Consider the following 26,852-nt stretch of genomic DNA (forward strand, 5'->3'; position numbering starts at 1 on the left):
TCTAGTCACCTGTCTGGATGGTGTGAACTTGGCCCATCTGCCATCTCAGGAAGCTGCGCTCAGAGCAGTTTTGTCTGTAAGCAAGGATAAAACCCTCAGCAGGGCAACATCTTACCGTCAGGTTCTTCCACCATTTACAGCCATAATTTAGCTGGGTTGCTCTGCTAAGAGCACTGGTACCGTTTCAGATTAATACATGTCTACCTGACCTTTTGCAAACAGCTGTACAGCTTTCTCCACAGACAAAAAGCATTTGTCAGCTTGGTATCTGCTTCAAACCAAGATAAGGCGACTGTGTGGGCAGTTTATTCCCAATTCATTCCAGGAGTCCCGGGAGCTAGGGCTCCTGGGCTCTGATCCCAGCCATTTATCAGCTTCTCTGTGCCACCATTCACGCTCCCACACAACAAAAACAGAAGAGTCCTGGTACTTGCCAAGAGGGAGCCAAACACTTAAAAGCATAGGTAGGGAGGAGAAAGAACGTAGAAGAAGTGCTTAGTGAGGGGTGGAAGATGGAGAAAAGGATGGGAAAGCAGGGGCTGGAGAAAAGATGGTAGAAGCTGAAAAGCTGAAGGAGGAGAGAGAAACACCTGCAGATAAGCAGCAGCAAAGACTCAAGTAGAAAAATGTGAGAAAGAAGATAAAACATTTCCAAATGCCACAAAGTGTATGGGCAAGAAAGGATACGAGGTTGTGAATGGATTCTTCACTTCCCTCCTCTGCAAAGGACCCAGGAAAAACCAATGAAATCTATACCAGTAGCTGGTCAAGGGCAATGCCATGGGGACAATCTGGATTGCTCCCACCTGTCCTCCTTGTGTCACCCCTGCTCCTCCTGCATAAAGGGCAATCTGGCCATTAACGGGGGGGCTGAGAGAGCAGCAAGGTGTCCGTTTGCCCACTGCCAACACCCTCGCGAGACCTTCCTGTTGACATCTGGCCATTTTTTTTTTTATTGCTCTGTCTTAAAAATATTGTTGGTGCTCCACCCCCATTCTGTGTGTTCAGACTATGGCATCGGTGGCGAGCCAAGGCAGTCCAATGAGGCAGAGTTGCCATCAAAATGATAAATAATAACCCTTTTTGCAAGAAAAGGATGACTTCAGTCCTGCACAATTAAATCTGTCCGAGCAGAGGTCTTGCAGACTAACTTTGGGACTCTGATATTCCCCAGATCATTCAACAGCTATCAGAATGTATGCAAAGCCATATCAGCTTTTTACTGTCCATCCCATAGTAAAATAGATTCAGTTTTAGATTTAACGAAGAAAATGAAGATGAGTCACCAAGTACTTTTTGTATAAATACAATAAAAGATTTTGCAAATATTCGCAGTTTGAAAGGCATTTTAATAGAAGTTTGCTGAAACTCTTCTACAAATTTTCTCTATGCGGATTTTAAAGAATGCCTACAAGTCATTCATGTCATAATAATACATCATTATATTGCAGAGAACATACAGTATTCTTGTATTAAAATGTCACTTTGATTTGGATCAGTCATTTTGTCAAAAAAATTCATAGGTAAAAATAACCTTTAAAATACTATGTTTCTTGTATTTTCCAGTTAAATATTTTGAGCATCACAGTGGAGACGGGAGTGCTAACTCAAGTCAGTTATAAACACCCTTAGAAAATGTTTTTAAAGGCAACTGAGTAAGTTAAAAATATCATAGTAAGTGATCTTCTTGAGAGTTAGACATTAGTTTTCTTCTCAAAGGATGGGTCTTTGCTAGTTTCTCAAAAGGCCTTGATAGAATGTCCTGTACCCTTTCTTGGTAAGCTCTCTCTGCTGCTAGACCCGATTCATATTCTCGCTGCTTCTCTTCTTCCTCAGCATCACGCATCTGTTGTCGATAGGCAATCTGAGCCCCGAGTTGCTCTTGGTATTCTTTTGCTTCCTTTAGTTTTCTGGAAATGACATATGAATAGCTTATTTATGATGTGTGGGTAAAAAAATAAACAACTTTTTTACTATTATTTAGTCCCTTAGCATTCAACCTTAGACTAACGAACCATTAAAAACTCCTTTTAGGTGTTAAGAATAACTACCACTATTAACCAAATGCTACATGTTAACCTTACTTTCTTTGGAAAATTAATTGCATTCTGTTATAACTTATAAAGCAGATGGCAAAAATCAGTGCTTAACAAAAAAAAAAAAAGAGCAAGAACAACTCCTTGTAATCAGCATGCCTTCCCTGTTCCTCACAGTGGCAGCGAGGACAGAGAATGAGTGTGTCAGGTCTCAGTCCCTTCCTACCTCAGGCTCATCGCCGCAGCAGCCTTATACCCCATCTCCACTCCCTCATTCTGAAGATAACAGTTACTGCCAACGGGGAAGGCAGTAAGAGTGCAGGCTCCTGCTGCAGCCTTGTACTGATATTCTAGGAAATGGCTGTTGGAAGAAATCATTCTTCCATTCTACTTTGAGACTCATACATTCCTTTCACTGCCCTCTGGAGCAGCAGTGGAAGTCTACCTACGTGTTCAGGCACTTCTGGAGCAGGAGTCACACAGACACTTGAAACGCCAACAGTCTAGTCAAGACTTGTGCACTAAATGCAACACAGTTGAACCACAAACGCTTACTGACAGCACTGAATGCTGCCTTTGCTAAGCAAAGCATATCCAAAATGAAGCCTAGCACATTTCCTTCAGGAGGGTGAGATTCCTGCTGTAGCCAGGAGATTGTTACCACTAAAGCCATCAGAGAACACAAGAGATAGTGGCTGTGGAAGGAGCTACTCAGTTACCTCCCACAGACAAGTGTGGAGAAAGGGCAGGAGTACAAAAGGGAAATCGAGCGAGTGAAATAAGGCCCTTTGCTCTAGGCTTTGCATGACACCCAGAGGAACATTTCAGCTACTGCGTATAACTATATTCTCACCCTGAGGAACCGTAAGGTAAGGAGAACCCCGTGCAGCTGGGTTATGTGCAGTGGTCTGGTATTTTGGTAGCTGACTATATGATTGTTTAAGGGATGCGTGTGGGTGGAGTTTAGCTATAAGCCTGAACACACTAGTTCTCCTAGGTAAGTAACGAACTAACCTTTCATTAACCCTCCTCCCCAAACCTCTGCCACTCCTAATAACACCTCAGAGTATGAAGGGGTGTATTTAATAAACATGATGGATGTAAGTCACATGATGGTCCAAAAAGACCAAAACAAGGATATGTAATGAAACACCATTATTTGTATGATGAGATCAGAATTAGTGATTTAATACCAATTGCAATATAACAGGGCTGCTATTGAGCAGTTCAGAGCAGAGCCTCTGTGAACAGAAGAAAGCCCAACCAGTGCTCTTAGAGTTATCTGAAAATGAGAATTAGCCTACTCACAAGTTTAAAAGATTGATCTGCAATGAAATGAATGGATGGCATAAAATAAAAATACCTTGCATATTTTTCTTCTTCTATACGCTTGAGTTCTGTGATTGCTTCAGCTAATAACTTCCTCTCTTGAGCAAGTTCTTCCTGCTCCTTTGCATTTCTCTGCACTAAAAAAAAAACCACCAAAACAAAACCCCCAACTTTTAGAAGATAACAGGACTGCTAATCTTGAAGGGACAGTGAGACTGTATTCAAGCCAAGTAGCCTAGATAGCAAGCCTGAATTTTGTTGCTTCTGAAGAGGCACACAAACAATGGCAAGTGTATTCTCAGCTTATTTGTTTTTCATCCACTCAGAACAGATTTCACATTCAGAGCTTCATCATCATAACAACATAATTAATAATAATGATTGCTTTCTCATACAATCCTTACTTTACTAGGCTTTGCTCTGGTGATAGCAATGGGAAATTAGTGTAAGGAATGCCTCTAGGAGTAAAGTTTCAGAAGCAGATTCAGAGACAGTAGCATTGTTGTCCACTCAACCATACAGCCTGTGCATGCTGGGCCAGATGGTCTTCCCAAAAGCAGCATGTTGTACTCCCTCTGCCTTTGCCAAGACTTGCATTCATGCGGTAGGTTTGGTGCACAGACAGCGAGCTGTTACTACTTACACTTCTCCTCAATCTGCAGTTGTCTTGTATTCAGGACATCTTTCAGTAGCTGCTTTCTGGCCTCCTTTTCCAATCGCATTTGCTCAGCCTTCTTGGCCCAAACCTTCGCCATCTCTTCATTGAGAAGCTTGTCTGCTGCTTTTTCTCGCTGTTTCTCCTCCTCCAGCTGTTGTGCCAGGTATGCCAAGTAAGTCTGTTGCTCCTTGAACAGCTCTTGCTGCAAACACACAGACATTTGCAGATCTAAGTAAATGAGTTCAAAAAAACCTTTGAAATCATGAAGAGAAGTGCTGGTTTGCGGCCAGTGCGGGAACTGGGAGCCTAGAGCTCCATTCCAAACCCTGCCATGGGAAAGAGCTGTGCAGAATCTTCTTCCCAGTGAGTCAACGGTACGTGGACAATAGCGTAGGAGCAGAACAAATACAGAGTGATCCCTTCCCCTACAGCAGCCCAACTGCCTACAACACAGACATTTTACAAACTTTCCACAGCTGAGCAGGCTACTTCACTATCACCTGCATTAGAAGCCTTGGAATCCAATAAATATAATAATAAATAATAATAAGTATCACCTCCTCTAATTTTGTGCCAAGGTCTAACAGTGAGTTTATACAACTTGCCTAACATACACGAGCTTCTAAATACCTTGAGCAGAGTAATGAATGCAGCTCCCTGCTCTGTCTTAAAGTTACCATGAGACCCATTGGACAATCTACTTGTTTTAAATTTAGGAAGTGACAGACAGATCTATCATTTCCTGGCATTTCCAAGATATTTAACATGAGGTTTTGCATCTATATATCCAGCTATTAAAGATTTAAAACTGTTTCTTAGTATTAATAAATTAGAATAAGTTAAATATTTACTTTCTTCTGCAGTTACAAATATTTAATAAATCAGGTCCACAAAACAAAAAATATTTTTCTAACCTCCATTACATCCATGCAGTATAAGGATGAAAAAGCTCAGGTGATTTATACACAATGAAATCGGCAGGGAGGGACAAGATTCCAGGATTTCCTGAGAGCCCCCCTTCTTTTGTCTAGCCTGGTAGCCCTGCTCATTACAAAGCATGCTTTAAAGTACTTGCTGTGGTTTTAACAGCTAATGGGCTTCTTCAGAGCAGTAGAGCGCTGGCAGGAGGAGAGGCAACAGGCTATGCAACAAAAGAATCAACTTGTTCAGAGAAAAGGGCTTGTGTCTGATCTCATTTATACTGTGCAGTTCACTAAGGGCCACAAAATTAGTCTAGATGAGGTATTGCCCCACAACATCACAATGAACACCTCTAGTCCTTACTTTTCTTTTTGTTTTCTCCTCAGTGTCCTCCTGGGGTTCCTGAAGAGATTTTTCCAAGATCTTCATCTCTAGGGCAAGTTCACCTTGTTTTTCTTCATTAAGACGATTCTTCTTGTCCTGTGCTGCACTGAGCAACATATCCCTGTATTCCTTCTGTTTCTGTAGTTTCTCCATCTGAATTTGTTCATCTTCTAGCTTAAGCAGTTGCTGCTGTTCTTCCTACAATGGCAAAAATCGCCAGCTTGTAAAATCATTGCATAACTTCAGACTAAGTGATGGCTAGAATTAGTTTAATTGAAACATTGAAGAGCAAAGATAAATATTTAAAGCCTTTCTTGCTGACATTAGAGAATTAGTATAATCCATTAGACCTGTTAAAGCATGAACATTTTAGCATATTGTTCATTAGAATTCAGGATTTTTCTCTTTAATTATCACATGCACTTCAATACCAAAACACTTAAATGCCTGATGTTCTCCAAGTATTTCAAGCGGAGAGACAGAGTCATCTCTTTAGAGAAGTCAATACCATTGCAGCACATGTGATCTATATCCAAATCTTCACACAGAGCCCGTAACCACTCACCACAAACACAGCCATGTGTTCCACCTGTTTCTGCATATATTATCTGTCCTGTGTCTGTGCTGACATTTGGAGCACCGCATCTCTAGCGGACAATAAGGTTGCACAAAGTAAGTAATTGTATCCTTGGGCAGTAATTGCATCTGATAGGCAGTTACTGACTTCCCATGGCTTCAAACCATTCTGCTTTATATTGGAAAGAACAGGAAAATGGACAGTAAAGTTGAGTTCTTAAGAAAGAAACAAAGAAAAATAGCAAACATAGATTCAAGACCAAACAGGTATACGTACATTCAAGATTATTTAGCCAAAAGAAAGAAAAATCCCAAAGCGGCATCAATAAAGTAACTTAGCATAATTCCTGAACATCCTGCATTTGAATACGTTTACAAGCAGTCATAGTCATAAAACAGTATGTGGCCATCATCAGCTTATGTACAGGTCTTAGAAACAATGCCTTAGCTGTCTTGAAGGTACAGGTGTTTGTTAACATGTTTTTAAATTAAATGCCTCTTTTGTAATGTCAATAAATATTCTAATATGCATCAGCAGGTTTGCCATAAACAACGTGTTTAATCTTCCCTATATGGAAGCACAAGCTGCACTTCCTAAGGAATGTAACTTGTTATGCTGGACATAAAAGCACCCACTGAGTCTTTCAGTGTTTCAAAGCCAAAACTGACTTTGCTATCTGCCCCAATGGTCAAATTAACTTTCAGAAGCTGGTAAAACAGCTTTGAAACTCAGTACACATAATTTGAACCACAGAATAAGTAATAAAAAAAAAAAACCTTGGGCAGCAAAGACGGAAAGAAAGCAGAAATAGTTAGCAGTCTACTGGGCAAGTTGGCACATGCCTTAGGCCGAATTCTAACGTCAGTTAAGTTGTATAAGAGTAGTCAAGGATGGGATCCATGGTGCTTACTCTGTGAAAGTTTACACGATGGGATAACACAACATTGCAAATGTACACAGAAGTTGTTACCAACCATCCATCTGCAAGCCAGGACCAAGGTGCTATGGCAGAAACTAGTCTAGTGCTTGCGCAACTACAGCCAGAATAACATGATTTCAGCCACTTTCTCAAGAAATTACAATTCTTTAACAGAGAGAAAAGACAAGAGAAGGAGGAAGGCAGCTAATTAGGGAATGTAGCTAATGCAAAAAGTGCTGTCTCTGTTTTGTCATCCAGCCCGAGCTATCTTGATGCACCCGTATGGTCTGTCATGGCAAAGGTGCAAGTTTTGCTTCCCTAAATAATCTATTTCCATTGCAACAACCAGAAGAAACCATTATACACAGAGACACTTAGCTGTCCATAGCACGTCCTTCACCCAGATGAAACCCCTGATCATTAGAGGCTACCAACTCTGTATTGAAAAACTTGTAATGACGCCATCTGTCACAGCCCTCTTTGCTAAAAAAAGATTATATCCCATTTTCAATAAAGAAACCCTCCTTTATGGACCCTTTGAAGAAAGCTTTGAAGAAAGCCTTTTTCCAGAGACTAAACCACTTTACCAGAAATTTATCTCCTTGACAGAGCCCAAGGCAGCTGTCTTCAGGGGAAGCTACAAAGTCTTCTATTCTAATATCATTTTTCCAAAAAGGCCAGTTAAGCAGAAGTGTTCTCTGCCTGGGAGGTTTGGCAGGGCCTTAAAAGTTCTCATAAGAAAATAATTTTATTCTGCATGTCTTTAAGTGAAACATTACAGTCTAGCTAGGAGTAAGGACTCCACTGTTTTACAGCCAGGATTTTCAGAGCTTTAGATTCATTATTGTCACTATTTTTAAAAAGTAGTGGAGTATATATCTTGCCAACATCAGCTTCCACTCCCTAACAGTACCCTAAGGGATCACTCAATTGCTACATGTAAATAGCTGCAAAATGAAGACTGAGTCTGAACTAAGCAGTCTCCCGTAACACAACAAAGTCAACACAGAATACTGTGAACTACCAAGCCCCACTAAAGCCAGCACAACTACAGCAAGTCTACCCTTGGGAGAGACAAGGAAAAAAGAGGGTAGAGGCCAAACAGTTGGGCCAAGGTAGCCAAACACTTCTCACAATGTGACACCCAACAGCACTAATAGGTGAGAGAGCTTAGGCATTGCTTGCTAATTTGTTAAAAAAAAAATATTTAAAAAATGGTTGTAGATCAATTCAGTCAGCTGGGGCATAAGCAGCTGGGATTTTCCGTATAAATCTATCTCCTCACATATGTATCAGGGTCCTGAGTGCACCAACAGGCTCTGCCACCTCTCTGCAGAGGCTTGGCTGCCTGTGCTCGCCACCAGCCCTGATGTGAGCCTTGAATCAGAGCTGGGAAAGAGCGGTGCAAGAAGGGGCTGAGAGGAGTCGCTTGGGAGCTGCAGTTAGGCTCAGTCTCTCACCCTTGGCGCCTACGTGAGCTACGCTACAGGTACGCCTGTGCCTGAGGTCAATCCTGATCCAGACCTGCTGACTTGTCTTCCTGGCTTCACCTTGGACTTCACCACGACAGACCTGCTGAGCAGTTTGGACTGTTAGATGACCTTATTAACATCAGCAGACCTGCTCTGCTCCGTTCCTTCGGGTACTTTGGGACTCTTGTCAGGGAGGACAGCGTAGTTGCCTGCCCTGCTGTCACCCTCGGCTCCTGGCTCACCTTCCCTTCTGGGAGCAGCGCACTCTTGCTGCTTTGTCCCAGTGCACTTACCATGACCATTAAACATATGTATCGTGGCCTGAGATCTGGTGTTACGGATTACAGCTGGGACACGAGACTCTCTAGCTATCCCACAGGAAACTGGAAATCAGAAAATTGCAAAGATGTCTGGCAAAAGCTTCAAAATATTTCCATTTCCCACAAAGGCTCTGAGAAGCTTTGAATACCAAAATCCTTTACAATGCTGTTTCAAAAGATGTATTTCCCTCTGTAAACAGGAATGCATTTGCCACAGCTCTGGAAAAGAGGCTTAGCATAATAGGACAGTCTCAGATACTAATGGAATCAGTGAAGATATAAATAAGGTATGGATTAATCTAAATGTCTAGTAAGCCTATCATTAGGAGGGTCTTATACAGAACCCTAAATTGAGAATGATATGGAAGTTACCAGCAATCGAGCCTCTTCTTCCTTCAGCTGCTTTGCCTCCTCTTTTTGAGCACTGAGCACCGCGACCTGGGCACTGAGCACATTCAGGATTTCCCGATTCCGTTCTGCTGATTTCTGCATCTCCACTGCCTCTCGCTTTTCCTTAGCCAACCTATCCTCTTCCCAAAGCTCTGCAAACATCTGCTCCTCCTCTTTCTGTTGCTTTTTCAATTCCTCCTTCAAAGCTAGCTGGGCCAGCCGATCTTCACACAATTCCTTCTGATGCTTCTTCATCCACTGTACACGAAGCTCCTCACATTGTTCTCTGAAAGGCAACATAAAAGTTTTTTAAAAAAAAAAGTCTCAAAATAACAAGCAAGTCTAGAGATGTGTGATAGATGGAGGCTCCCAGCTCATAACTACTCAAAGGACCACAGCTCCAGACGTGGAATTCTACACCTGGTCTGACACTGACTCCTTGTGAGGCCTATGGAATCATAGAAAGCCTGATTTGAAAGAGATTTTGACATTAATGAGTTGAAGAGCAGGTCCTATATTTGCATTTGTAAAAAACCCCTCTATACACATGCACAATATATACATGTTATTTATCCAATGTGTATTTTATATAAAATGTATATATGTAGTTGGAACATGCATTGTGTGGGGTTTGTATATATATATACACACTCTTTTTTAACATATAAAGCACATGCACACTACGCTTGTTCAAACGTGTGGGTTGCTCTTAATTCAAATGAGGACTTAGAACAGGTTTATTAGTCACTTGAAAGCTCATTCATATGCAGAAAATACTTTGTGAGGTTACACAGTTGAACAGGAACCACTAGAAATCTATTCATTTTTTTAATGAAGTTTTGTGGGATAATTCAGAAAAGTTGCAATAAAAGTCTGGAGAAGCTATAAAGTCAAACAAGTAACTCAGCTTTCCATTTTCATTTACTCACTGCAACTGAGTTGCATATAAACAGGTATTTATCTTCAGTTGATGAAGACTCAACTACTTGCAGATTCTGCTTTTATTTTTGCAAAGCACTATTGAGATCAACATGGGCTACCAAACAATATTTAATTTGAACAATATACAAGCATTTTAATTCTGTTCTATAACCAGGTTATAGATTTTCATAAAATCAAAATGTGAAACTAGCAGACAAAGGTGAAGATCTACAAGTGTTAAGGATCTATAAGCTCTAAGGATGTGTGATAGACACACATGAATGCTGTGAAGTAAAAAGATCTCTCACAATTTCATGCTGAATGAAACCATCTTCTACAGATTATTGCAGTGCTATTTAGGAATTCATAGCAGACATCGTAAGATATGATTGACTCAATCTTGAACCACTGCATGACAGCAGTAGTTACCTGTACAATGTGAAATACTATTACTTTATACAATCCTGTATGAGCTGACAATCCTGTGTAGCAAAAATATTAAATATTCATCAAGCAACTATCTCATAGTACTATCATTCTCGACATCAGAAGAGTTACTTAATTTTCATAACTACAGCAATGAAACAAAATCTGAATGAATTCCATTGCCTAAGATGTATTTATTTATTTATTTTTTACTTAAAAGCAAAATTAAGTTTGCCAGCACTAAAGATAGATATTTGGTGGTTAGCTTTTTCATACTCTGTGGCTCTGCTAAGGATCTGTCTCTGCAAAGTCTTCACTTTTCTAAATGATTCCTAAGTTAAATATAGCTGCTGTCTTCATCTAAACCCACATCTATATTCCCTGACCTGGGTTTTGGGTATAGAATTAATAGAAGTGTTATTGTCTGTCTGGGGCCATGGGTTCCCACCTCCATGGAGGCTACACAAATTATGCAAATTTGACCTCTCCCCAAGGCCAGCTGCTACATCCACTGACAATGAGGCAAACAGGGAAAGAGTTTTGCAACACAGGATGTGATTTGTGCTCTATAACTCATTTCTGCCCTAAACCTAGCAAGATTATGCTCTAGAATAATGGCTTCTTTACTTGACACTGCTCCTTCATCACCTCCCGCTCACCTCCTGCTAACAAGCACAGAATGAGCACAGCTCCTGGTATCATTAATATGCGGCTGAGGCAGCTACCAGCGCGTAATAATTATGTGTTGGCTTACAGATCTTCCAAAGCTTTACCAATAAAACTCCATGCTAAGCAAGCCTAATAAAAATTACTTAGGGTTTATAAACCGCAAAGAGCATTTACCCAAACAGCCCTCCTCTTGTTCAGAACCGGCTGAACAAGCTGCTGACAGACAGAAAAAGCGACTGTGCCAAAAGCCAGCCTGACCCTGTTCTCAGCGCCACAGTGAAAGCCATCCAACCAGTCAAACATACAGTGGAGCGGTGCAAAATCAGAGCTGTGACTGTGGAGGGCAAAGATTGCTACACCTCACTCTCCCTTGGTGCTGCAGGAGTGAGATACAGCCAAAGAACACAATGCTTGACCTGTAATTTCATGCAGAAGCGGAGGTCTCGCCACATTTTCTTCCCATTGGCATTCACTGCTTGCTGCCTCACCCTTCAACTGTAAGTTTCCGGGGCCAAGGGCATCTGTCTCTTCATCCTCTCCTTGTAAAGCACCTAATGCCACGGAGGCAGTGATGAAAGGTGCTAAGCACTATACACAAACGATAAAAGGGAAAGCAGCACCACGAAAACAACAATTCTCATTTTATTTGATATTCAGAAGGTATTTCTAACCTCTTAACTGTTCCTGACTGAGAAGAAACAACAGTAATCTGCCAAGTCCCCTTTCATCAACACCAAGTCTCTCTGAGATAAAGACTGCCACACTTAGCACTTTTCTCCCCCAATCCTAGGACACGCCACATCCTCTAACCAAATGTTGGGTTCTTCCCTGAGAGCTAAGCTTGTATCCTCAAAAGGAGAAATCGTCCCTGGAATGAGGAACCATCCTCAGCTCAGGTCTCCATAAGAGAAAGGTGAGGAAATACAGGAACGAAGGAGCAGATGCCAGTGCAGACTAGTGGAAAGGGAGGGCTGTTTTACTTCCTTGTACGAGACGGGAACCTTCCGACCACTCATTCACTGGTTGTCCCAACAACGACAGCAGAGAGCAGCCCAGCGATGTGCATGCCGTGAGCCACAGCACACTCCGAGAGGTGCCCCTGCCTTCAAACAGGTCAACAAACATACTACATCATTGCTGGTTTTCTTACATTTTAACACTGGGATCTATCTTCCAACTCCCGGGTAGGAGTTAGTGGTGATTAAAGACTACAGTACTAATTAGTATTCATGAAAAATATATTTCTCAAACGTTCTGAGGGAAGTATGCCACTATTAAGATTTGAAATCTTACACCGTTAGAAATAACTGTATTACCTTAACAAAATGGGTTCAAAGTTCTCTCAGCAGTGAGGGAATAAAGAATTAGTTATTCTTTTTCATGATTATAAACTAATCTGAATTTAATTGAATTCTCAGAGGGGAAGAGAAGTTAAATAAAAGTTCAGCATGGTTAGAATTTTAATAGAAAATAACCCTGTAATTGCTTGATTTCATCAAAATAATTCCTTCAAAGCAGCTTTTACAGCAACCTATAAACATCTGCTCCCCCAGATGGCTGTTTTTCTTCCTCACTTCGCTATCCTAAGCCTCTTAACATTAAAATTGTGCCTGTATGTAGCCACTTCCCAAAGACAGAAACTACATGTATTCCCCCCCAGTTATTTATTCATTTTATGGCTGCAGTACAAAGTTGCTGTGATAGCAACATTCTCTGTATGGATGCTTCTGATGTTATCACAAGAAAGGATGCAATGTGTTTTATGCAAATTTTAAGACATTGCAATTTTCTTTAAAGATACCAGTGATAAAGATAAAGATACCCACGGGCTAAAACTGGCTGAATATCTCTTCATACAAGCGGTAGCCCTTCATGAAAATGAAATCCAGCAGGACTCTGGTGGTCTGAGCACTGTCCCCTCTGTCACCTTGCGACAAAGGACTCTTCCTGGCTAACACCACTACTGAGAAGCTGTTAAATCTATACCCTCAGGCTATAGCTCCAAACCCAGCCCACATGGCAGATAAAAAGAGCTTCCTTTTAGTACTCTGCAATAATGTACTGGAGTGCTGTACACTATAGGTGCTCCTATACCTCAGGTTTGAGAATCTATACCTGCAAGAGAGCAGAGCACCTTGCTTAAAGTTAAAAGAAATATAAAGAAGTCTGTATTAGGTTTCAGAAAGACATTCAAAACAGTTGTAAATTCACAGGCAAAGAGAAATAGAAAATCATGTGTATATCCCACCTGCTACTGGAAATGACCTCCTGGGGCTCCTCTGGGTGTGCCCTAGACCAACAGTCTCCAAGGTGGGATGTGCAAGACAATCCATTGGGGTGTGGAAAGAAAGTACCTTTTGTACCATTAATAAATAACATTAGAAATAAAAATAGTGTTTATTTCATCTTTACCTCACCCTCTTTTAATTTCTGGTTTTGCATATGTTTTATGATGTACATAATATACTAGTACAGTAGTACAAGCATATAATTTATCAATAAGTGAACATATTGGGGGTGAGAGCTAACAATTTTTTTTTTACTGGTAGGCATCCACAGTCAAAGATGTTTGGAGACCGCTGCCCTAGAGGACAGGTTGTGACACAATTACAGATTCCTGTTGTGGATCTTCAATAAGCATTGGTCTCCTGAGCAACAAAGCCTGCTCCCAGATCTCTGCATCGATCAGGATGGTTTAGGAGGAAGAATAACAGCTAACGGTGGGGGGAAAACAAGATTTGGGGCTACTTAAAGATGACAAATACATGCAGATTCAGATATTAGAAGTTACTTATCTAATCAGAATTGATCACCATAGTAGAGAATTACTTTCTCATTGGAAAAGGACAACAAGAAAAGGCTTTAAAACATTACTAAGAGTATACATGAAGGAACGTATCTGTCTTTCGAAGGAGAGATCAACAGACAAAGTAAACTGTTGCTGGTGTTATTAAAGTTTTGATTTTTTTATAGGAACCTTAATTTAAGAATAGAAAGAGACAGAGCTAGAAGAACAGAGAGAGGAACTGACTATGGAAACATATTTCCGTTACATCAGGACAGTCAAAGAGAAGGACTCTCTGCACAGTAGGATGAAGATTCATTTGCAAAGATACTCAAAGATTGCCACTCACAGCAGCTGTGAAGAAAGAGGATTTCACTGCCTCCAAATCCTCTGAAAAACTGCAGCCAGCAGAACACCACCAGTAAAGCTCCAGCAACACTTTTTAATGGGATACTATGTGGCATGAATATTGCCTAGATACAAGAGCAGACTGGGAAATGTAGAAGGATGATGGGAATGATTCCGTGAGACTGAGTGAACCATACATCAATAGGGTTGTCCTGGGAAGAAAGAGGACCTCAGACATTAAGACAGGCAACTGCAGCATGAAAGTCCAAGTAGGTATCACCAGATGATGAGATTCACCGGTGGGATTCATTTTGCAATTAAAACACCTGAAATTCGACATCCAAACAGCAATCTACATGTGAGCTAAATTCCCATTCTAATCAATGGGAACCTAATCAATGCATTCAGTGGAGGCTAGGGTGCAGTTCAACTGGCAGACCAGTATACGCCTACTTTAGGATGACATTAGGTTCCTTTAACTGTCCTAATCTCAATGAAGATCTACTGAGTAGAACAGGATTTCAGATTCTCAGTGAATATAAAGACACCAACACTTAGACATCTACCTTTAGGTGTCTAAATCGCAAGCTAAATCCCTCCTCCTTGGCATGCAAGACAAGGTACAAGTACATACTAAAAGGCACTCCAGCAGCATCTCCTCTAAACAATTTTAAAAGGGAATTTCAACCATTTTGTGTGATGAGTAGAGAACAAACTAGGAATTATAAATTGCAAGGGCCATCTTTTAAAGCCCGCATGTGAACTTAGAAGTGCGTACACTGCCGGTACACTTACAGCTGTCTCAGCCAATAAACCCCACCTTTTGGAAACAAATATTTACCTGTGAAATTAGTTAGAGTTTATGCACAAGTGAAAGCAAGTGTTGATTTTTATCCCCAGCTTCTGCACACTGAGAAGCAGGTGTTGTGGATTTCCATAGCACTGTGGGAGACTGGGAAGAGATACTTCAAATTATTACAATTAAATTACATTAATATTATTTTCATCCCTTCCTCAGAAAACCAGATTTCCAAGAATTGAACAAGTCAGTTTTCATGCCAAGGCCTCCGGGCCTGATAAGCACCTGCAAATCTTAATGACTTCAAAAGACACTGCCAAGCTCAGCGTCCAGGAAGATTTGGCACAGAACTTCAGGTTGCATTAAAACCTTAGCTTCGGCTGGTACTCTTGAAAAGTATGCAACAAATAAAAAAACTGCCTTTTTGGACAATGTTAACTCTTCAACGACCTTTGATGTATTAGCTTAGTAAGCATGATTTAGGCTAAATTAACCTTCCATAAACGCTTTTCACTCCAATTATAGAAAGCTGAAATAGAACTATATGCCAGAACAAGGAATTACAAAAACAGCCGATTTGGCAGGTGAAAGTGCACGGATGCTCACATAGGACAAGGATTTCAGCACTGCAGCTGGAAGAATGTTTTCATGGTATCTCAGCACTTAAACAATGGAGACAGGACAGTTCTCTGCACCTGTTGCCTTCATCTCTAGTAAGGAAATTTTTTCTCACACACTTTGCTGAGCATTACAGCATTGCAAATTTGGACCCCTGGTCTTTAGAGGCTGCACCCCTTCATCGACAGTGAGAAAAAGACTATACGCTGCTCCACTGCAGGCAACATAGCTGAGGCCTTTCAACTTCTGGCAAAGTTCATACGTCTCTATCCAAACCACCTTATTTTTTTTAATTGTTTCAATAACATTCATCTTTCTTTCCTCAGTTTATTATTGTCACCTTCTTGTTAAATTGCATCTTCATATTTTCTTAGCCTGAATTCTATTTTATAAGATACCTGAACTGCTGCTCTCGTTTTTCAGCCACCAGTTGTTGTCTTTCTTTTTCTCTCTTCTCTCTCAGTAATTTTGCTCGCTCCCTCATTTTCTCTTGTTTCTCCAGTACCGTTTCTTCAAGTGAGTCCATCTCAGCAAAGTACCTACTTTCCTCTGCCTCCAGGAGCTCACGAAGCCTGTAATGAAAACATTTAAATAAAAGCTAAAACAATCCTTCTATTGAATGATAAAGTTCTAGTTTATTTGTCACAAGCACAAAACGTGTATTGGGCTCCTTTCAACACTTCTTGCAAATGCCAAAGAAGGGAACGTCCGAGGGAATGTGAAATTTTAACTCAGGTTCACTCCTGTTGTGGAGGGGGATCTTACAGCACAACAGGACTGGTTCTGCCCTAGCACAGTTTAAACTCCTTATCTTACAAACTATTAATCCTAGCAGCAAGAAACCTAGAGCTAAGGAATCCAGTAACTCACTAATCCCAGCCCAAATACCACAGTAGCCTCTGGGAATTCACTCTCACTGCTACTGCACAAGCAATAGTGCCACAGACTTATGCTGGCACTGCCGGTGGGAGTTACAGCAGCAAAGCCAAAGCCTGACTAATTCTGGAAACTGAATTGCACTCTCTTCACCACATACTGAGCCACATCTCCTCACAAAGACGGCACGGGGATCTTAAGCAGTTAAATAAGAACAAACCCCATGTAGTTCAAAAAAATCCTTCACCTGGGGAGGAATAACCCCATGCATTGGTACACACTGGGGGCCGACTAGCTGCAAAATGGCTCTGCAGAAAGGGACCTGGGGGTCCTGGCAGGCAAGCTGAACATAAGCCAGCAATGCTCCCTTGTGGCAAAGGCGGCCAACAGCATCTTGGACTACACGAGGAAGAGCACTGCCAGCATGTCAAGGGAGGTGATCCTTCCTCTCCAGCACTGGAGAGACCTCATCCGGAGTGCTGAGTCCAGTTCTGGGCTCCTCAGCACAAAGAAAATACAGACTTAGTGGAGCGAGCCCAGTGAAGGGCCAACTAAGCTGATTAAGAGACTGAAGCATCTCTCCTAAAAGGAGAATCTCTCCTAACAATCTCTCTCCTGAGAGAGCTGGGACTGTTCAGTCCTGGAGAAGGGAAGGTTCAGCAGGATCTTAGGATCTTAACAATGTATTTAAATATCTGAAGGGAGAGAATGCAGAAAAGGAAGACAGCTTCTTCTCAGTAGTGTCCAGTGACACAACAAGAGGCAATGGGCACAAATTAAAACAGGTGGAATTCCAACTGAACACAAGAAAACACCTTTTTTTCCCCCTTACTATGGGGGTGGTCAAATACCATAACAGGTTACCCACAGAGGTGGTGGAGTCTCCATGTGCAGAGATAAGCAAAACCCAAATGGAAAGAGTCCTAGGCAATCTGCTCTAGGTGACTGCTTGAGCAGGGGGTCAGACTAGATTATCTCAGGAGGTTTCTTCCAACCTCAGTGATTCTGTGCAATTGTTGTACAATTCCCATGAAGACACATCAGACCAGGATGCCAAACTGATGACCTTCACAGCTCCAAAGTCACTTAACGCAAAGCAGTAACTGAGAAATTAAACCATAAGATTTTTTCTAAGATCAGCACAGCATAATTCTGTTGTTTACAAGACAATAATACGCCTCACCTTTATTATTTTTGAAAGACTTCTGAAAAAAATTTATTTTTTCAACTGCCTGTGCTGCAAAGTATTACTTGTAGACCTAAACATTAACTTGATGAGGTTGCAACAAAACCCTCAGTCACACCCAACAATTAGAGCTTCTGACACTTTTACCAACATACTCTTCATTCTCTTTAAAAATCAAGCAACACAAGTGCTATAATACTACTTTTATTTCACATTTGGCAGGCAAGGCTCTAAATGCCACCAAAACTGTACTAGTTACTGTGTTTGAATACATATCTCTAGTGATTGGCTCAGTACTACTACTAGTAACAAGAGCCCAAAGGCTACTGTTTGCTCTGCATTGTTACTTGACCGCCAATTAAGCACACCTATGCTTTCTGCTACGATGAATAACAAATACCATGCCACAATGCACAGTGTAATATACAGAGCTGGCTCAGCTGAGTGTTCTTCCCCGTAATTGTTCCTCTAAGCATACTGTCAAGTTGAAAATAGTTGGGCAGATAGTGGTATTAGCTACTTGTTTGCTACCTCTCTCGTCTCTCATCAGTCCCCGCCAGATACTCCTGCATTGTCGCATCCACCTTTCTCTGCACAACGCTGTGCAGCCATTTTTGTTCGTTGCATTGCTGCCACTCATAGACGTTGCGATACCGGTTGTACAGCTTTAAGAAATTAGCATTTTCAAGGAGCTCCTTTTCTTTCTGTCTGCGGGCCAAGATAAAATTTTCACTTGTTGATTCTTTAGGAGGCTTCGCTCTCTGTAAGAGAAAGCATGTGTCTGGGTGAAAATATAATCAGTTATTCTGGGGCTTGGGGAGTTTTTTTAGTTGAGCTCATGACCAAATAAGCACATAACACCAAATGATGAGAGTTCAGGGTAATTAGGGGTAAATCCCAACAAGCCTTGCCTCGAAGAACACAACCTCAGTACAAGAGCATGACGTGGCTTCAGGTGCCAGAGCTTGCCCGTTGCCCAGGGCACAGCTTAAATCTTACCCTGCAGATCCAAGGGGATGTTTACGGTCTGCTTTACAGGCACAAAACAAACGCCCTGCCGCCTCCGTCTCCAGCGCAGCTCCCCGGGGCTCCGAGCACCTCCGAGCACGCTACCGCACCCCCAAAAGGAGCGGCCTCGCCCCGCACCGGTACAGTCGGACCGGCTCCCGCAGGGACCCACAGCAGAGGGCAGCGGATCCTCCCAAGGCCCTCAGCCCGCAGAGCGCTGGGCTCCCCCGGGAAACCCACCCCTGCCGGTTCCTCTCAGAGGGCCCTACTCCAATCGGCACCGGGTTGAGGCGCCCGCCCCAAAGACCCCGCACCACCCGGGAGCGGAGCAGACTCCTCCCGCGGCGGCTCGGTCCCTCACCAGCGCCAAGGAGTGCGGGACAGGCCCGGTCACCTCCCGCCGCCATCGCGCCTCCATGGCCACCGCGACGCGCCGCCCGTTGCTATAACAACGCGCTGCGGCGGAAGTGATCTCATGACGCCGGAAACGCGCGCGGAAATCCTCGCCCAGCGCAAGCGCGGGAGGGAAGGGCGCGAGCCTGCGCATGCGCAGTCCGCCAGGCGGGCTGAGGGAAGGTGGCGGGGCCGTAATGGCGGCGTGAGGCCCATCTGGGCTCGGTCCCGGTACCCGGCCCGCACACGCTGTACCACCGCTCCCGGGCCGCAGGCACCCTGTGGGCGCCGAGCTGTGAGGCCGCAGGTCCTTCGAGGGTGGTAGAGCGTACAGGGCCCCGTCCCTGCCACGGATCAGTCAGGGCCCCACAGAGCCCAGGCCCTGGTGCCCCTCGATAGTGTAACGTTACCTCGCTGGGAAGCGCTGGTGGCGTCTCGTGGGAGCGGAGACTGGCACGGATGGGTACAAGAGTGAAAACGTTTTGAGTTAATAAGCGCATAAAAGGAAGGACGAGTTTAATGGTGAGAATGTGCCCCCAGGTTGATGGTAAATATGTGAACCCCGCAGCATCAGCTCCCTGGTCACGACGGGCAGGCCCCTCGTAGAGACCTCCTGCTAATGGACAGGCTCCGGAGCTTCCCCAGGCTGGAGGAAAATGGGAAATAAAACATTGGCTGTGGATCAGTGATTGCTTCAAGTTAATTGCCCACAAAAAAAGTCACAGGAAAAAGCTGTTGGTGAAGCTATGAAGCCCAGGATCACTGATACTGCCAACAACCTTGCTTTCTTGCGGATGGTTGGGACTTGGCTGATAAATAATAAAAATGATCCAACGAAGGAAGGTAAATGTTTAAAGCTGACTGTAAAGCTTCTCATCCAACTGAAATCAGCAGTGCAATTACTTTAGGTACCAGTGATGGGATCCTTGCACGAACAAAGCAAGCTGTATGATGCACAGGATTTATGCGCTGGGGTATGTGTTATGCCACCGCGGTAGTCCTTGAACTGGAATCTCTTTGAGTTTATTTCAGTAGAGACTTATGCTATCATCCTATTGTGATTTAGTCTTTGAGATGTTTGGGAGAGGCAAACAGCTTCACAGCAGGGAACTGTGGTTTTCTCCCCTGAAAACACTCATATTTAAGTGTTGGCAGGGCTGAATTTCTTCGTATGTTAATAGTTTTGCCGAGTATTTTATGGGGTGTTTAATGGGGAATGTTGCCTTAGTCTTAACATTTACACAAAACCACAGATCAGTTTTGTGTGTAACAAAAAATATAGACTGTATACAAATGTGCAGCACTTCCATCTGAGGTCTTAAAAAAAATAGGGGGGTGTGGATGGATCCTTCAGTCCCCCTATTGTTTTATGTGAAGTCCCTCCACCAGCTTTGAAAAGATTTCCTCCTGAAAAAGCTAGGTTTAGTCCAAAGGCATGACAGAGGTCTTGTGACTTTGAGCTTATTTTACATTAACGTTAGATGAAAAAACAGATTTTCCTTAAATTACATGCCAAAGGGGATCCTGGTCACCGCATTGTTCTCCAGGGTTTCCTCACTGGGGCAATATCTATAGGATATATGTAGCGTATGGTCTGTTCTGGGTTTGCTGGTTTGGATGCTCTTTCCTGAAACCTCTCTCTAAGGAACAGCCAGCAGAAAGCCCCATTTGAGACTCAGGTGTCAACAACTGCACAGAAGTCAGAGCTTTAGATGTGGGCCAATGTTTCAAACTGCTTTAAGCGAAGTGCAGCCAGTCACAAAAAGGGATGGAGTCATCTCTCCCTTCTCTTCCTGTCCAGACAGATCAGCACAAAGATACAGCTCATGTAGCTAAACCCTAATAACAGGATGATGTGTCTCCTTGGGCTTGATCTGCCTTGGCTCAGCTGCAATAACGCTAACATCAGCATGAAGGAAGGGCTGGGAATGAGTGGGGGGTAGGACAGTACCACGTGATGAGTTAGAGCAACTCGGCAAACCAGAGCCATTTTTCAAGAGCAAAATCTGTGGTGGGAAAATCCAGCAAGGACAGTAGGCCCTTTCTGCTCTTCTAGGAAGTGATTGATATCAACTGATGAACAATTCCCCCTTTTCTTTGTACAAAAGAAACCTTTTACTTCTTCCTCTAGAAGAAAAATTAACTTGATTTAAGGGAACCAAAGTCATCCCCACCCCTCATAAAAGACAAAACTTTTCCTGCAGTGGCTGCCTGTTCCCTTTGTGTGGGACTGTGGTGGCTGCATGAGGCAGCACTTGGCACACCAGGTCCTTTCCTTCTACAGGATCAAAAGTCCTTCTCCCCCTGCAGATGCCCTGGGCTTCCCAGGCTGGGGCTCTGAGAAGTTGCCAGTTCCTCTCTGGTTCTGAATTCCCCCAGGGTTTCCTCACCGGTCACGCTCCAGACCATCTCAGGTTCCTCCAGTCATGCTCCCTTCTAACCCTTCCTGCCAGCACCTTCAGGCAATCTTCAAAATACTTGCTTAGGGAAATCATGACTCCTGTTTTTTGTGTCTTTTGGGTACTTTTACTCATTTTTTGAAGGATTTGCTGTTTGCTCAGATCCACATGACTGGCTGAGTCAGGAATAGGGATAGGAGAGTCATACAAACATGCCTCCAATGAGACATCCCTCGCATAAGTAGCAGAGCTCAGAACTTACACTAATGTATGTTAAAAATACATGTTAAAAATAAAGCCTTCGTTCAGCCATGTGTCACAGCTGGTACCTGCCAGCCAGCAACATGTGTCCTGGTGCAGAGCCCCAGCTGTGCGGTTTCCCCTGAGAAAGTAGCCTCACATCTTGGCTCTCATCTCTCACCTTCGTGATTAACTTGAATTCATGCTGGTACTAAGTTCTGCAGCCTAAAAGTCCTGCAGATGTTTCATCGTGCAGCTGTAGGCAGTGCTGACTATCAGGATTCCTGAGGTTTATCTGTAATAAGCATGTGTTTCTGTTGAGGCCATGTATCTCCCCATGGAATTGCATGGCAGCAATGCAAGAAGATGCAAGCTTCTAGCGTTGGCACATCATTTGTAGATGAGTAATTCTTAACGTTTAATCAACTCTGAGCTTCCTGTGAGGGCTGAGAAATTTTGAGTTGGAGCCCAGGAGTAGCTGGTCAGCTTTCAAATATTAGGAGCTGAAAAGAGATCTGCAAACTTTCTGAGTGAAGAAAGGAGGCAGCTGATGGGACAGGTTTACGTTTGTCCTTGGCTTGTGGTGTCAGCTGTGTACACAGGTCGTGCTTGGTCGTTGTGGTTTAAATGTAGAAGTGCAAAGATAAGAGTCCTTCCCCAACCATGTCTGAGCCAGGCGCCATCAGACAACTGCTCTTTTTTACACCTGACCTACACAGCGGAAGGGAGTGGGAGACAAGATCAGCTGCTCTCCTCACTCCACGCCCACAGGCAAGCAGAGAAAATGTTCTTCTCCTTTCTTCCTCTCAACCTTGAAAGAGCAGAGTGTAACCACAAAAAGGGAACACAGCATGAAGGAGGGGTGAATAATCCCAGCATGAGAAGATCATCATGAGCATGGTCAGTGTGTCTTAGGGCTGCCCTGCCAGGAGATTTACACATTTTCGTGGATTGAGCCACTTAAACTGCACTTATTTCTCAAAAGCTGCCTGTGGTCCTTCCCTACCTCCCTGCCCCAAGAGTGGACCTGCCAGTGCTCCACTCAGCAAACTTCTCCTCCTTCTCCTCCCTGCATGTTCCAGGTTTCACTGAGAAGACTCTGTCCTTGTGCCCGGGCTTGCTGGTACCCAGTGCTGCCGGTATTCCTGTCCCTCTAGAGCTACTGGTTTTAAGTCCTGTGCTGGACACAGCCCTGGAGCCTCGTCTGATTTTAAGTGCCAGCCTTTCACTGCTGCAGCTGGGATCCAGAGACCAAAACATCTTCGAGCTGCTTTAGCTGTATCTTGTAACTAGCACAGAATACCACAGAAAAGCTAACCAGGCATCTTTCAGGGTTTCATCACCTATTTCCTACCTGGCTGTCCTCAGTCACCAGGTCAGCAGGTGGGGTAAGACCAGTGATCAAATCAGGGTCAATGGAGCAGAGCGTGAGGCTTGAAATGGCTGCAGTCAGAGCTTCGGGGTCAGTGCAGTGTTATCTATAGTACCTGCTCAGCAGAGTACTGAAGCATGGTAGAAATCAAAATTCTATATCTAGCACTATGGCAAGGTCTAAACTGCGAACCCTCACACATGCACGCTCCAGTGAATACAGCTGCTGTGGCAGGCTCTCTGCTGGTGTGGGATGGAAGGCCATATAGAGTCCTTGCCTTCCTAATTAAACTCCATACGGGAACAATTTCCCTCCTGTAAAAATAAGAAAATGTGAGTATTTGTTTCTGGGAAACATGTTTTTTCATGACTGCGACAAGAACTGAGTGTGTAACCCAGCTAGAGTGTTTAAAGAGCAAGTGAAAGTATTTGAGTTTTTCAAACTTCACTTTTTGCTAATTTTGTGATCTCCATTAAAGATTTTTTCAGTGTTTTTAGCTAAAAAGCTCTCCCTGCTGACTGTAAACTTTCCTTCCTGTTATTTTTACATCAGTATTTTCAAGAGATCCAAACTATTCTGAGAAATAAGATCGTGTACTATGAAAAGTGCTTCTGTGTCATCCTCACATGCCAACCACCAGAGACTGATTTTCTGACCCCATTCTACTGATAGTCACCAAAACGTCCGGCACAATCAGCAGCTGGCACAGCAGAAAGGAGGGTTAAAGGCTTAGAATCAATGGGAGAATGCGGAAAGGACAGGTTACGCTGAGGTTTTGTACACTGATGGTTCTCAAATGAACTTTGTATGATGGACTTGATCCTAAAGGACTTAAAAAGTGTTTCCAGCCATCTCAGAGCTGTTTGCAGTGGGGGGTTGTGGGGGGGGGGGGGGGGGGCGGCGAGGTGCTGGCAGGCTGAGAAAGGGAGAATATAGTCTCCATTTAAAAAAAAAAAAAAAAAAAGGAAGGGCTTGGAAATTACAGGCCAATTAACTTCAGTTCCTGAAAAACAACATCAAAGAGACCATGGACTAAGTAATTGGGAAATCATTCATAAGCAACTAAGAAGAAAATAGGGAGATGAATACCAGCCAATGTAGATTTGTCAAGGACAAATGGTTTCACTTTAATCTCATTTCCTTCAGTGATGGCTAACAGGCCTTGTGGGGAAAGAAGCAATAAATATCATATGATAAGGCTTTTAACACTTCCCCGTACCCCACTGCCCGTTGGGAGCGATCCCCGGCCCAGGGACAGTCACCTGTGGTTTGCTGTCACCTGGGCTTCTGCACCCACCTCTCGTGGGTTTTAATTTCAGTAATCACCTGGAGGAGAGAATAAAGAATTTAAATCTGGAGAGCACGTGGAGGTGGCAAGGGCTAGGACTGGGGTAGGGATGGAGTTTCCAAATGACCTTGAGGATTTGGAGGATCCAAAGGGCTGAAAAATCAGATGTGGTGCAGAAAGGACAAGGGCAGGGTCACCCACCTGAGCAGGAATAATCAGGAGAAGCAGATGGGGAACAGCTGGCTTGGAAGTGGTTCCTTCAGCAGAAATAGATCTGCAGCAATAGATGATCACAAGCTGGAAGTGAGTCAGCAACGCCATGGCACTGCAGGAGAAGCTGGAGGTGTTCGGCGTCCTCTTCAGCACAGCTAAACCCTCGGGGAACACGCTACCCTTTTTTTAGGCGCTTCAAGAAAAATGGGGCTCAATGGGAGAGAATCAGTTCTGGAAAATAACAGAGCTGACAAGTTGTTTAGTCTAGCAGGAAGAAAACTCAAGAGAGCTATTTCCAGACACATGGTCTGATGTGCAGAGGAGAATTTTTATCTTTACATGGTTGATGCCTGGTAGATAAGGCATAAAGTAAAGATCCTTTTCCTACTAAATGTTACGGCTTCCAGTGCAAACTGTTGAGCTTGCATGTTGCAAAACATACAATAAATAAATGAGTGGGAAACCTGTTGTTTCCCCAACATATTTCCTAACCAAATTCAGACTTAAACCAAACCAACCCACCCAATTCATCCAGGGCAAAAGGTCCAAAGGCAGAGAGCAGCTCTTGAAACCAAGCTTCCTTTTAGGCTATCTTTCTGTTATTGTGTTAGATACTTTTAATTTCCTTTTTTCTCCATTCATTTCCAAAGTTGACTGTGAAATTGCCAGATTAGTGCTTTTTTAAAATCCTGTGTTCAACAGGAATCTCTTGATTTTAAGACTAATTTGGTGGTGAATGGTGTGGAATGTCATAACCGGGGCTGTCTGAGACGGTTGGGATATGGCTGTCTCCACAGGCACATCCTTGTTCTGGCAAGTTACTTTCTAGGCCACCTTTAATAAAAAATCGGCCGTTGTTGATTTTAATAACATTTTGCTTTGAAAGAAACAGCATACAGCTGGTAACGTTTTGATTAAGGACACTATTTCATTCTCACTGTGAAACTACTTTTATTTTTAAAGACAGAACTAGCAAGCGACAAAAATGGAAACAATCTTTTGATATCAAAGAAAGGTAGGGTTTGGCTGGCAAGATGGTTTCTTTGGTGTGTTTTTTTTATTCCTTTTCATTTCAAATGAAACTTCAGAATTTGCCCTTTCATTCTTATTCAAAATATTTCCCCCAGATTACCAGTCATTCCTACAAAATTATGAAGATAAATGGTTTCCAGGCAATTTCCTTTCTTTATTAACACCTCAGCCTGCCACACTGCAAGGGAAAGTGAAAGTGCTGCTTTTTTTAAAATGAAGAAATACTCCACAATTACACACTCTGTTCACATTTATTGCTGTAATAGAAATTATCATGGCAAACACAGGCTTGCTGGCCGGAGGAGCTCCGTCAGCAGTTATCAAGGTCTGACTTTGTGCTGATCTTTGCTCCTAAAGGAATTTAATTTTGGAAGTCAGCTTCACCCCACTTTCTGCATGGGGATTTCTGTGATTTTGGCAGCCGGCAGCACAAGCCCTTCTGCTGCCTTTCAAAGCAGCTGCGGCTTCAATTCATGGGCCGCGGGCAGAGACTGTCCGTAATCTCCCTTTCCATGATTTCCCGCTGGAGAGCTACTTCAGCACAACCCCTCCAAAATCCATATCCCCTGAAGGAAACTGGCTCGCATCTGGTTTTGCCGGGAAGGGGCAAAGTCGGGAAACTTGTTACAGCTGCATCCTGCAGCCCAGTGGAGTTGGGTTCAGCTCAGTTCAGGCTGCCGGAGGTCTTTGCAAAACAAACCCCTGGCTGCCAGCCCTGCACCTTCGGCTTGTTTTTAAAAGCACGAGGCTCGGCTGATGGAAATAAAGCAATGTTTTCATGCCCTCTGCAGTCACCAAATTCAAATCCCTCTCCCTGTGGCTGGTCAGACTCACATTTCAGTGGTTAGGACACACAGTTGAGTGTCCAAACCCACGTCGTAGCTGTATTCCTGCTATTCCTGGTGCATGCCATTGAAAAGGTTGGCATGACACGGTGCCAAACCAAAAAGGCTGAGAAGTGCTCGGTGAAGGGAGGCACGCTGCTGCGTGTTCACAGTCCCATAAGGCAGATTTGATGAAAACCTTTTAGCTGCAGTGAGAGCTTTTCACAAAAGCTCAGTTTAACTAAGCTTGAAAGTTGCAGAAGTAAAAAAAAAAAAACACCAAACAAACCCACGTTGAAGTCAACAATAATTTGCTTTGACATTTGTTCCTGGCGCTCCCCAACCCCCTCGCTTGGAAAACTGCCTCGTTGGCCACGGGGAAACACTGACCGCATCCCCGTGGGTGGGGAGAGACGGGGCGGGCGGGCCGCGCTGCGGGGCGGGCCCGG

The 26,852-nt window shown here is 43.4% G+C and overlaps 1 protein-coding gene across 1 annotated transcript; it reads right to left on the bottom strand.

Annotated features, from left to right (window-relative positions):
• Positions 1 to 1,334: 1,334 nt before the first annotated feature.
• CFAP53 (cilia and flagella associated protein 53) lies at positions 1,335 to 19,076 on the bottom strand. Its single transcript, XM_049794280.1, has 8 exons — positions 19,004 to 19,076; positions 18,166 to 18,395; positions 15,971 to 16,144; positions 8,989 to 9,292; positions 5,308 to 5,526; positions 4,009 to 4,225; positions 3,400 to 3,502; positions 1,335 to 1,910 (listed from the first exon to the last, which is right to left on the bottom strand). Exons 1-8 carry the CDS (start codon positions 19,058 to 19,060, stop codon positions 1,670 to 1,672), a joined length of 1,545 nt encoding a protein of 514 aa, XP_049650237.1. The 5' UTR covers positions 19,061 to 19,076; the 3' UTR covers positions 1,335 to 1,669.
• Between the last annotated feature and the right edge of the window lie 7,776 nt (positions 19,077 to 26,852).

The sequence above is a fragment of the Accipiter gentilis genome, chromosome Z, assembly GCF_929443795.1.
Source record: "Accipiter gentilis chromosome Z, bAccGen1.1, whole genome shotgun sequence".
In the NCBI taxonomy this organism is placed as follows: domain Eukaryota; kingdom Metazoa; phylum Chordata; class Aves; order Accipitriformes; family Accipitridae; genus Astur; species Astur gentilis.

What these genes read in the sequence shown, in the direction of transcription:
- CFAP53 (XM_049794280.1), bottom strand. Translation starts at nt 19,060, where the DNA reads ATGGAGGCGCGATGGCGGCGGGAGGTGACCGGGCCTGTCCCGCACTCC. An exon ending in AGGAGAAAACAAAAAGAAAA is followed by an intron (nt 4,226 to 5,307) that starts GTAAGGACTAGA and finishes GTGTGTTTGCAG; the next exon opens with CAAGAGCTGTTCAAGGAGCA. An exon ending in GAAGAAGAAAAATATGCAAG is followed by an intron (nt 1,911 to 3,399) that starts GTATTTTTATTT and finishes TGTCATTTCCAG; the next exon opens with AAAACTAAAGGAAGCAAAAG.